The 12,903-nt window shown below is 38.1% G+C and overlaps 1 protein-coding gene across 3 annotated transcripts in view; it reads right to left on the bottom strand.

Moving 5' to 3' along the window:
• Positions 1-1,248: 1,248 nt before the first annotated feature.
• LOC104350969 (uncharacterized) overlaps positions 1,249-12,903 on the bottom strand; it is a 102,496-nt gene continuing 90,841 nt past the window's right edge. Inside the window, exons 13-19 of one of the 3 annotated variants that reach the window (XM_086465004.1) lie at positions 12,579-12,704; positions 8,758-8,928; positions 7,757-7,849; positions 7,172-7,264; positions 5,890-5,982; positions 5,279-5,420; positions 1,249-3,600 (exon numbers count right to left, since the gene is read on the bottom strand). In XM_086465004.1, coding sequence (XP_086321130.1) covers positions 1,520-3,600; positions 5,279-5,420; positions 5,890-5,982; positions 7,172-7,264; positions 7,757-7,849; positions 8,758-8,928; positions 12,579-12,704 — 2,799 coding nt within the window. In that variant the 3' untranslated portion in view covers positions 1,249-1,519. Of the gene's footprint in view, positions 3,601-5,278; positions 5,421-5,889; positions 5,983-7,171; positions 7,265-7,756; positions 7,850-8,757; positions 8,929-11,127; positions 11,200-12,578; positions 12,705-12,903 lie in introns of all 3 variants that reach the window. The other 2 variants (XM_086465006.1, XM_086465005.1) reach the window with 2 other exon arrangements.

Below are 12,903 nucleotides of genomic sequence, written 5' to 3' on the forward strand. Positions count from 1 at the left end.
CCAGTAAGACAGCTCTTCTAGCTGTCTATAAATTTAACAAAGCTGCAGAAAAATGTTTGTGAAATTATATATTTAAATAAATATTTATGCAGGTTTATAAACAGTGCTCTGGACAGGCAATTTAAAGTAAAAATATGTTTATTTCAATTATATACAGCTCAGTACATTTTGATATACATCTTGAAATTTTGCAGTCTGTTTGTACACCATCAACTTTATAACACCAACACAAATACAGGCTTCCATAGTCCCCCCCCAAACTCCGCAATCTGCATTCCCTGGGGATTGCTTAAAACAACTTTAAATGAATTTTTAAGTATGCAAAACATGCTCTTCCTCCCAAGCACTTGCAAACATGCAAGAAGAAATATACCAACGGAGTCAAAGTGTCTCATTTATGCCAGCAATTCAAAGCACTCCAGCTTTTCAAAAAGGCAATGGGGGCTAGAATGACAATCGTCTTTGGTCTGATATCCAACAGGAATTAAGACATGCAAAGTTATCTTCTTTCCAGAAAGGAAGAGGTAAGAATTTTTGAGAGATAAAAACATTCTTTCAGAATCATAGTTTGCAAAAATAGAATGCTCTAAGGAAATGCAATTTTAAACAAAAATCTTCTTGGAAAAATAGATATTTTATATATTTATAGCTAGACAGTACCTGATAGCAAATCTAAGCACACATTACAGTGTGTATTGACACTTTGGAAAAAATAAAAAAATCCATGTGACACATGGTGTAAAAGGCCTACTGTGGTGCAAAGTGCCTAGATGAAGTAAGCATGTATACATTTATTCCTTTCAGCAAACTAAGACCTGTATGTTGCACTTTCTTCAAACTGTATATTGTTCTTCCAAAGCATTTAGACTAAGCAGATTCTAAGTGATCTAACTATATTTTGGAATAGGGCCATATTACAAATACACATAAAGTGGAATGAGAGAGTCTGTCTTTTTCTCCATAGTAAAAAAAAATTTTAAAAATTGGTTCCTAGACTTTAATCATTCAGAAAGAAGTTTCAACATCAGATCAGTGTTGCTGGTCTACTGAGTTCCTTCATGAAGTGTTAATGTACTTACTGTAGATAAAATGCATGTACATGCAAGTATGCACACAAGTTCACATAGATCCAATGCACGTAAGTACAAGACATCTACCATCTAGGCTAATAAAAAAGAATTTCATATAGAAATTCCTCAGTAGCAGTTATCCAACTGAAAGTACTTTACTTGCAAGATAGTTTGAACAGTCAATTTGTAAAGCTTGCTCTTTTGGTGATAAACTTTAAACCTAAGACACAGTGAAACCAAACCCATGCATGATTTCCTGTGCCTAAGTATGTCAGCGAATAACCTAATACTTGCACCATTACCGCTTATGTAACATTTATTATGATGAGAGTTACCTATAAAGAAAAATCTTGGGCATTCCTAAGGACTGATGCATTGTGCAAAGTGCATGCTTCTGTACTGGGACTGATCAAATGGCATGTAACTTGTGTGGCCTTGAGATTCTGAAGTTACGATATTGTACAGTCGTCTCGGGATTTACCCTTACCCCTTCTACTGCCCTGCAAATCCTCCTTGTTTTCATCCCTGTTATTGCCAGCACTTTCCAAATCCTGTTCCAAAACATTTTCATCTGGTATTTTTTCGACTTTATTAGAATCTGATGCTTTGATTTCATCTTCCATCACATCAGTCTTCTCAATTTTCCATGATGCTTCCCTTTGCAAGCACCCTGTTTCTTCAGGCTCATCTCCTTTTTCTTGCTGCAATCTGTCATCTTCAGTGAAGGCATCTTCAGTTTCTGTTTTGTCTGTTCGTTCTCCGGCTTCGTCTGTTTGGGCAGTTTTTCTGACAGCACCATTTGCTCCATCACCCTCTGCTTTCTGTGTATCAGCTTTCTCTCCATCACATTTTTCATCAGTTCCTAGTATCTGTTTTGACTCTTCATCAAAATCAAATGCATCACCATCATCTTCCGGTCTTTCCTCTGCTTGACCCTCCAATTTAACTTGTTCGCTAACATTTTTATCCTGCTCAGCTTTCTGTGCGAGGGAATTATCTGCACCTTCCTCAGAAGCAAATCCACCACTGTGGTGGTCTGCAAGCTCTAACTCTTGCTCATTTTCTTTCAATGTTGCTTTATCAACTTTGTTTTCAGTAGTTACACTAACATCTACAGCTGACTCCTCTTTAGATTCACCTTTCTCTTGTTTAACTACATTCTGTGCTTCACCTTCTAAAGGAGTATTTTTCTCTCCCACTGTTGTTTCTTCACTACACTGAACTGTTTGAACTTCTACCGTTGGCTTTAAATCTTCTACCCATTCTGTCCTACTTTCCTTTCCTTTCCCAGACTCATCCCCTGTTTCCAATTCTGACTCCTTAATTTTCTCATCTAAAAGACTTGGGTCTAAACTGGTTTCCCGAGTCAAGACTTCTTTCAAAACGTCTGTGTCTGCCTCCTGCAGCACACTGCCTTTTACCTCAGTAATACAGCCTACAGCCTCCACAGATGGCTTGTCTTGCTTGCCTGTTTCTTCAGAATCTGAACACACCTCCAACTCTTCTATTAATACTTCCTTCTGTCCATCCTTCTCAGCTGTAGCATTTTCAAGTTCAGTCTTATCTTGCATATTTTGTTCCTCTGATGATGCTGAAGGACTGTCCTCTGAAGAAATTGGTTGGATGAGTGCCTGATCTCCTCCACCTTCCTTTTTACTTGTGTCTGCTGGGACACCACTTTCACATGACTCCATCCCCTCTGAACCCACAAATTCTGTTTCCTTCCTCTGACCCTGAACTGTGTTCCCAGCCTCATTTTCTTCTTCAGCTCTATCATCTCCTGTTTTATCAATCCTTCCATCAGTGCAGTCCTTACTTTCAACAAATGTTTCCTCCAAGACATTTGTAACCTTGTTTTCAGCACTTTCGTCTAAGTGCTGGGGTCCCTCTACATTCACCTCTTCACTAAGCGAGGCTGCTACTGTAACCTCTGGTAGCCTTGCCTGGTTAGAAACCAACTCTCCGCTCTCACTTGTAATGTTGGCTTCTTGATCCATTTCACTGTCACTCAGGGCATGGATAGTTTTAGGATTCTCTTGTTCTTCCTGTTCAGGTGCAGCTTCTTCCAGTTCATGCTCTGTACTTAAGACACTAGGCATTTCCTGAGGAGTCTCAAAAATCTGATGACCTTGCAGGGAGCCCACCTCCAAGTTCTGATTTGTCCTTGCATTTAAGTCATAGTGTTGAGCCTCCATACTAACAGGCTCTTGGACTGCTGTGCCTGTGGACTTGGTCTCCTCTCTGAAATCATCTGCATCACTATTATTATTTGAAGAAGTGCTCCCTGATACATGTTCTGTAAGGCTTTGAATTTGTTCTGTAAACTTACTATCTGGTAACATCACTGTTGACAGGGCATCACGTTCTTCAACCATTTTTTCTGCCTTTGCATTTTCATCAGCATGCAATGTCTGTACTTCTTGCTCCTCAGACTCCTCTTTGTGTTTCTCACGCTCAGTATTCTGCAAGATTTCTCTTTTCCCCATATTCTCCAAAATCTCATTTTTCATCTCCACTTCATTGGCTTTGCCTAAAAGACCATTGAGAAAGTTGAAGGGACCACACCATAGCACTTACCTCCCCACTTAAAACCCGAAAGAGAATGAATCAAAGAATAGGTTAATAAAAGATCAGCTTTTGCCAATTATGTGAGGCAAAGCAGCGATTGAATTAGTAAGGTTTTCGAGTTTTTGATCAGTGAAGTTCGCCACCACCCTCTCAAAGCAAGAATTCTCTGGTGCTGGCTTGTGTTTTTGTAAAGTCAAAGACTTATGCTCTTGGCTGTGTGAATAACAGCTTTTGTAGATGCTGTTTTAAGCAACTGTTTTAAGCAGTGCAATTTAACAGTAATACTTGCAGATGTAACACTAATAGTAAAGATTATTTTCTCAGTAATATTCTCTGCAACTTTAACCCTAACACCACTGTATGCATGGAAGAGTGTGTGTCTGATCCCTTTGTAATGAAGTAATCAAGGATTATTCAGTAAGTATCATAAACAGGCATCATCAATGTATATGACAAACACTGAATGTAAAATCTGATTGGCAAGCAAATGGTTCAGCTGTTTAACATTACCAACACAGATCGAAGCTCAGGTACTTAGTAACCCTTACAGCCACTTCATCGACCCAGAAGGATAGGGACTTCTGTGGTTTTGAGTTGGTTTTTTTTTGGTAACAGTTTGTCTTCAACTTGTATTTAGAAGCAACAAGTATTAGAACAACAGTGTTTGTGGTTTCAGCAGTTAGCTTTTGGGTCTATGTTGTACCTAATTCCAAAAAAAAAATTCCCCAAACCAAAAACAGAATAAGGAGACACAGAAAACATGTTACATTTAAAAATATACCCTTACCTTGGTTTTGGTGTTCCAGATTGTTTCCACAAAAAACTCAGTGAGGAAAAAGCAGCCAACAGCTAAAAGCAAGATAACTTGCACTTGCACCAGTTGGCTGTCTGTTGTTATTTATTAGTATGTTCATTTAGAACAGAAACAGGAGGGGGAAAAATAAAAAAAATCTATTCTTTGCTTTCCTTCCACTAGTATAAAAGTTCTCTCAGTGGCCATTCATCATGAGTGTCTAAGAACAATGTTTTTGCCAACCAGATTTCTCCTTCCTATTCCATGTTCTTTGAATTTAACATCATTAATCCTGTTACAAGAATAAAAATGTTGAAGTGTTAATATTAACTGCTCAATAGTACTAGATACCAAGAACAACGAATTCATATATTAGTGCGTTTTAACAGCGCCCAGCACTGTTGTTCAGCAGACGCTTACAGTTTTCAGGTATAGAAATGAACCAACATACAAGTTCCTTATAGGAAACTAAAAGCGCTCCTTTTTTTTTCTGATTCTTTAGGATATGTGCTGAAAAATATTGAACGACAGTAGAATTATTGTGGGACAATTTTCAAATTCAGGCCTTAAATAGTAATCTGAATGACTGCTACTTATCTGTAATGTAATATTTGTGTTCTCGTCCTTTGTCACCTTGAACGCAAAATGAAGTCTGCCTTTGCAGGAAAGTGCACAACATACTTGAAGTGGTAATAAATATTAAGCAGAAAAATGCACAGGAAGTGATTCAACAAGTAGCATGCTGCGTGATGGGTTAATTGTCCCACTAACAAACGCCCAAACTCCAAGCAAAGATGAATGAATGGACAGACAGACAGAAAGGTATGAAAGGATACAGAGTACTTACCTAGCATCCCATCCCCTCCTGTTTTTAATGCCTGAGTTGTGCCTGGAACAGTTTTGGAAGAGTCCAAGTGTCCTTCGTTATCAAGAATGTCTGATGTCTCCCCATTGGTGGCTATGTCAGAGTCTGGGATTATTCCGTGTTTCTGTGGAGAAGCAAAAGCAATGCTTTAGAGCCTGCTGTTCAGAAAGGGAAGGATTGTTCCAGTGTTCTTGTCCTTGATATTCTCAATAAACAATTGCTTCAATCATTCCATTAAACATGTCTGGAAGTCAGAAAAGAGCACAGAATATTACAGTTCTCCAGTTCTCAGGTTTTTTGTGTTGTGGGATTTGGTTGTGGGTTTTTTTTTTTTTTTAAATGTAAATCTGCTGCGTAAAATGTTCCTCAGAGAGGCATCTCCTACAAAAGCAACTACTTAGTACTACAGTCTATACTAAGAGCTCACAGTCAATATTAGGGGGAAGGACTTTATACAGAAACCGAAATGGCAACTTACAGGCAACATGAAAATAGAATTCTTGCTGCTGAGCTAGATTAAAATATCCTGAAAAAACGTACAGGAGGAAAAGGTCAGCAGTTGAATATAAGTTTCTTTTATTCCTCTTGCGTACCTTCAGTTGCTCCTTCAGCAGAACCACTTCATCTCTAAGGTCATCCCGCTCACTCCTTATGGAATCAAAGAAATCTTTCTGCCTCTCTAACGCCTGAGTTCCCAACACAGACAGAGGGCGAGGAGATGCAAAGAAAAGGAGACAAGTAAAGAACATGAAAAGCAAGCGTAAACAAGAATGAGCAGATTTAAGATATTCAGAGATTCATGGAAGTGGCACGTATGAAAGAGATGAAGTTTACAAATTAAAGGACCAAGTTTACATACACACAGATAAACTTCAAATCCAAGAAATGCACAGCTTATTCAACAACCAGAAATTCCTACTAAAGACATTCAGAGCCCAACCGTTCATTAGGGATCCTTCAAATGAGGATCCACTTTTCATTGTTACCTGCTAGACAAGCTAATTCATATTCCTATTACTTCAACATGCACATTGAAGACATAGTGCAATCCCATGTGTTAATGGAAGGGCATGAAAGCAGGCCCAGCAGATTTTAATAGTCTTTTTGTTCCATGTGTTACCATCATGAGTGCAATACATTTCAATTAATTTGAAAGCTGCCAATAAGTCATCTTTAGACTGGGATGTACCATGTACAAATGCATATTTTGCTACTCAATTACTCTAGTACTTCTATATAAATACACAAATAGAACAGTACCAAAAATCAGAAAATTTTAAGGTTCAAATTGCTACAAGTTATTGGACATCGCAAACGTGGGCAAGTTGCCAGATTTCTTTCTTCTTCTATATTCAGAAGGTTTTTCAGTACTCATCATTAAAAAAGAAAGCCATGCTTTTATTTAAGAGTGGGTTTCCATTTGGCTTCGATAGAGGGTAGTGGGAAGGGATTAGAAGCAAGGGAGAGTTAGAGACTTTCATCCCAATAGCCCATAAATAGCTCTATTGCTTCTGTATCACACTCCAGTTTCTGCTCGGTCTGCAAATTGAATCTGAATAAGCAGAAATTCAGTGCTGATGGAACTGCATTATAAATAGCACTTCCTTTCTCAAAATGGCAAATACAAATGGCACACCACAGCAAATAAATTACCCTAGCTTTTGAAATCAGACCAGCTGCTAAGTTTTTCTTGGATTTTATGACACTGGCCAAACACAAAAATCTTCTATTTGCTAGTTCGCTGGTAATATAGGAAGACAGCCACACCAAGCAAAGTCACTAAAGGATGATTTTATTCATGAGGTTTTGCAAAAGGAGGATCAACTGAAGAACGACAGTGCCACTCTTTAACACATTTCGGGAGTTGAGTCCTACCCCTATTTTTTTGTCTTTCCATTCTATTGTCTCCTGAAGATCAGAAATTTCCCTGACATAGCTCTGCTGTTTCTGTTGCAGCTGTTGGATTTCCTGAGAGACAGGAGCAAAACAAGAAGACAGAAAGCAGGTAACAGGTTAACAAAGGAGGTTAAGATTGCAGTGATGCCAAAGAATGAAGAAAGTCAGGTGCTAAAGAGTATCTACATGCACGGTTTCACAGTTTCTGACATCTCAACTAAACCTATGCTCCTGAAGACAATCTTGCTATCCACAAGATGACTTAAAACAAGTTAGACAGTCCCATTGGTTTCCTCTGCATCTTCACAAACAGCTGTGCAAGACACAGCTTACTTCATTGCCTTCGACAAGGCAAAAAAGAAGTCCAACTTCAGATGATACTTATGAAAGTATTATTTCTATTAGTCAACTCTGAACCTGTTTGGCCTGAAACACTAGTATTTCTTCAGGTGAGAAATTTGAGTAGGGAATAAAATTCTCCATGCCTCACCTCCTACACTCCTATAGCTAACTGGGAACATATCAATTAAAGTTGTCATTAAAAAAAAAAAAAAGGTTACTTACTGCAAGCATTTCTTCTCTTTGCTTCAAAGCCTCTTTAATTTCCATGAACTGAAACTGCAATATACTATGAGCATGCTTCTCCCTCTCAAATTCCTATGAATAATGAAATATTCATGAGATTTTATTGATCAAAAATAGCATCCCATGGAAAAAAAAAAAAAAGAGGAGATAAGCTGAAATACAAAGAAAATCCTTATTGCAACGCAATTCTTGAATATTCCTCTAATCACAATCCCACAAGAGTACAATTTTTATTTGTCCTTTTTCCAAGAAACTATTATTCCATCAAATGTAGAAGTGACAGACAGCATTTAGCCAGCTTCGTAAGCTGAGCAGCAGACTTGCAGTGAATAGCTTTTACACTCAAGTCCTACAGACTTCACAGATGAATGGAGGGGAATTTAACCCACTCTTTCCACACAGCAGTGTACTAAAAGTTAGCCAGACATCGCAGACTTAAAAAAAAAAAAACAACCCATATAGTCAAATGCTCCAAGCTAAAGAGCCAGTTCTGAAAAACTAACACAAGTCACAGCTTTTTTATTTAATACCAACTCACTAGCTGTCAGATGCTGAATTCATGTGAAATTTAATTTAACCATGTAGCTGCCTTAACTATATAAACCGCACAACTCTCCCACAGGCCTTCTGAAAAGAGCTTTGTGTGTAAAAGTGCTCCAAAAGTCATTATGAAGAAACCCTCTGAATTCACTTTAAAGATAGAATATAAAAGGACATGTGATAATACCAAAACAGCCTTATCATCTAAAAGTTTTCTTTGCTTCTTCAGAAATTGCTTTATAAGACAGAAATTGAGGGAAGATTCCCATTTGTATGATCACAAGCACATAACATGCTGCTATTCTACTTGCTTTAAAAGTAACTAAAACAGTAACTTATTTAAAATCTTAAATCATAATTTGGTTGCCTCCTCCCAAAGGTCTCCACGCCCCCTCCCAAATCTTTCGCTGTTAAATAACATGCCACAGCTATATACATACTTTACTTTTTTCTTCATATTGCCGCTTGGATTCTGCCAGCTGTTCTTCTAACTCTAAGAGAGCATCCTTCAGGGTATCTACTTGGTACATGAAGTTTGTTTTTTCATTGTCTAGTTGAGCATTTGACACCATAGCCTTTTTATATTTCTCTTCAACTTCGGCTAGAGAGTCCTACAGGGAATAAGCAACCACAGTCAGAGTCAGTTATAAAATATACCTTGCCAACCAAGCACTTGAACAAGAAAATTAAGTGCTAAACCACAAGCATGCTGAATACTCCTACAGAAACCAGTGCTAATCATATGCTAGAGAGGCTTACCAACTGTCCCAAGGTGAGGGTAACCTTCCCTGTCTTACCACCAGACTTCTGTTTGCAAGCAAGGAACCTTACCTCTGGACGGATAAAATGTTTCCTGTTCTCTGCTGCTTCAGCTTCTGCCTTCTCAGAGTTTTCTTCCTTCTCCCTCCTCCCCCTGCCCCTGCACACTGGCAGCTCAAAGCAGCTGCTGAAGATGACAAGTTGGAATTTTTTTTTTAAAGGTAAACTGGCTTTGATTTAAGATTATTTTAGATGATCTTAGGCCTTAAATTAAGGCAGTTTGACAGCCACTTCACACAAATTTTCAGGGATCCTTGCAGCGTGGGAACCACTGAATATACTGACTCAGAAATTAGAATTTGCTGTGAAAAAGCTGCAGCTTTTGTGACCTGATGTATCATTTTTCATTAGGCTTCCTATATCACATCCTTTCTTTACAAATTTACTCTGTAAGACAGAATTCCCAGGGTCTTGAAAACTCCCTCCTATGAACTTGACCTGAATATAAGATTCTGAGATATTCATAACAAGTGATGGCAAAATAAAGATTAGGATAATTTTCCATTTGTGAAGTCAAACTTTGTACTATTTGATATTAATACAGAAATAAGAGTTACATAAACAAAACAGTGCAAATATACAAACAAGGAGGACACCCATGTCAACATTTTAGTTTACAGGGCAAGCAACTTCTCTTGGAACTTAAGTAATTCTAATAATTACATCTAAAGCACAGAGGAGTTTCATATACTTCCTTTTTCATTCAATAAACGGAACTGGGGATGATAGTGTTCAGATGAAAGCAAAATTAAGTTCGAATCTGTTTAGTTTACATTTCTATTGACAAGTAAGATAATCTGTCTTTCAGGACATGAATTTGTACAGTTCCAAACACAAACTGTGTTCTGGTGCACTTTCTAGCCCAAGGATGAGAAATACCAAGCAAAGGCAAGCCACCAGGACTTGTAAACAGTAGTAGGATCAAACCTCAGGAATTAGTTGGAAAGGAAGTACACACAAGTAAGAAGTTAAGGGAGGTGCTGTACCACTCCTTCAGCATGCCATGTTTTGTCTTCTTAGCATCAAACAGTGTGGCTTAGGTACAAATCACCACAAAAGGCAGTCTAAGGGACACGAATTGAAAAGTGACCTACATTTTTTATGCAGTGTGATTATTTTGCTACACTTGCTACATAGTGATCAGGGGGGAAAAAAAAAAAAAAGATTTTAGAGAAGAAGGGCCAAACTATCTTTTTTCATTGACAACTCACTTAAGATGGCAGCATCTTCACCTGTCACAGTGTTGAGCTGATGACACAGTCAGCAATTAATGCTGATAAATGTTGCATTATATGCCTGGATGTCTACATACATATTTACAAGACAGCCTTTTTCAAAAAATGCAACTCATGTTGCTGCTTGCTTAGCAGATGGTGGTACATGGATGCACAAGTTAGTTGTTGGACCAAAATCTGTTTATTGCTTCATGGAAGCGGTAAGCACTTCTTTAGTGCCAACTGGTGCAACTTCATTCTTCTTTATGTAACAAGCTTTGTTACAAGGGGTTTTGTTACAAGAATTATTTAAGGGTGTCTTCTGTGATCTAAATATGAAACTAAAATGACAGTCATCACCTCACACGCACAACTTTCCAAAGGCATGCTGGACCTTATCAAAACAAAAACATACAAGCTTTTAAACTCCAATTTTTCGTGGCACTGTAGGACGTGAGTTCTAGCTCATCTTCCAATATTGGGAGGTTTCCTGGATTAGGAAACTATAAAAAAAACTACTAATTTTCATTCGCTAGCAGAATGATTACCTTCTCAAAACAGCAAAGTCAACATGCAATAGTAATCAGCAGCCTTTCAGTTAACATTTGGAAGCATTTCTCATCACAATCGTTTTTCCAGTTAATGAAACGCTTTTCACACAATTTACAACCCCTTCCAGAAGAGAAGCATGCAAGGTCAGTTCTAGGTCTCACAGTGACATTCTGAATGTTTAGCTGGTGTTAATGATCACACTCCCAGTCTGCAGTAAACCAGTACCTTCATTTCTTTCAGTCCCTGCATGTATTTGCCTTCTACATCCTGAATCTGGTCCTTTAACTCATAGATATCCTGAGAGAAGCGTTGAGAAAGGTGAATGATGCCACTGAAACTAAGGGGCAGAAGCGCAACTGATAGGGAAAAGCAAGTATTCAAAATTCTCATTTAAATATTTATACCACACAGGTAAAGTGTCTGAACCTAACCTGAAGCCTTACTGGACAATGAAATTTCTTGGTTAGAAGTTTATGCTAATTCTACTCTTCTTGACTGGAAAAAATGAAATCTTCGATGTTAAGGACAAAATGCAGACCCAGCTTCAAAGCCTCCAACAATTAAACACCACAGCCACACAGACCTTCTCTACCCCTTTCACTGATTATCACCCTGTTTGTGGAATTCTGGTATTAAAGGTAAGGGCTGTCAAAGCAAGCCTGAAATACAGGCTGTACTAGAAATGTAGGGAAGTTTGAATGAAAACCATCCGTCACACTAAATTTAACTGTAGGTCTTATTTCACAGTCTCTCTCCTCTTTTGTCCTTGGTCACCAGCAAATGGCTATCTTTCAGCTGCTTTACAGTGCTGAAACTGGGACAGACGTGTTTGTATCTGAGGTCCTAATACAAATTTTCCAGATGTTTTAACTGGCTGTAATTTCAGAAGAATTGTAAGTCGCCTGCATGGAAGTTAAAAGAATTCAGATTCCCCATTTTAAAACAGTCTTCAGAAAGGAGCATTAAAAAAAAACAGATTACAAAAAACGATTTAGCTGTGGACTACCAAGACTAGCCCTCAATGATACAAACACTGGACTGCATAGCTATTTGCTATTCAAGTGTGTTTAACTTCATGGAATCACCAATTAGATTATAAACCACAGCCCCCTCCCCAAATTAGCATCCAGTAAGCACAGTGCTTCTTGCATTATTTCAGTTGCCCTGTCAGTGTACTATATTGAGTCCATTTCCTATTTCATTAGGTTAGGGTGAGATGTGTCTACTATGATCAGTCTGATCTGCTATCATATACCATAGGGCTTTACCCAAATATTCCTGCAATATGCACTAGCTTCCCAGCAGCATCTCTCTAATAAAGCTCTTACTTTTCATTTACAGCACACAAATCATTTTGTCAGAACTGCCAAAAGGGGGAGAGAAGACAGCTTCTTTTTTGGAAAAAAAGAAGTCTAAAGCATATTTAATAGTACCCGTTAGATAATTTTAGTCTATTTAATAACATTGTGGGGGACAGTCCTAGTAAGCATTAGCCTGTCAGTCCCAGTTCTTACTGCCAGTTTCTATAGTCAGCAATGGGAACATCAGCACTACTTTCAAGTAATCTTATAGTTTATCCATTTAACAAATACAAGGCATAAAAACATTGTGATCAGAAGAGCCATAGTTAAGAGACAGATTCCTAACTGTTGGTGCTGCTTTTAAGTATTTCTTACCTTAATTTCTCTAATAGATGCCTCTGTATCAGCTGAGATCGATGTATCCCCACTGCCTCTTCGTGATGAAGTCCCACCCAGAGAAGCTAAGGTAGCTGCTGATAAACTTGAAACAGTACGTGCTCCCTACAATCACACACAGTTAACAGTGATTATAACGTTTTTTTTCTAGATACATTGTGTGGTGTTTTGTTGTTTGGTTGTTTTTTTTTGTTTGTTTGTTTGGGTTTTTTTGTGCTTTTTTGTTTGTTTGTTTTTTGTGGTGGTTTTGTTTTGTTTTGTTTTTTTGACAGCAGGGGGGGAGGAGGGTTTGTTTGTTTTTCTT

This window comes from Leptosomus discolor, chromosome 5 (genome assembly GCF_034619465.1).
Source record: "Leptosomus discolor isolate bLepDis1 chromosome 5, bLepDis1.hap2, whole genome shotgun sequence".
Classification (NCBI taxonomy): domain Eukaryota; kingdom Metazoa; phylum Chordata; class Aves; order Leptosomiformes; family Leptosomidae; genus Leptosomus; species Leptosomus discolor.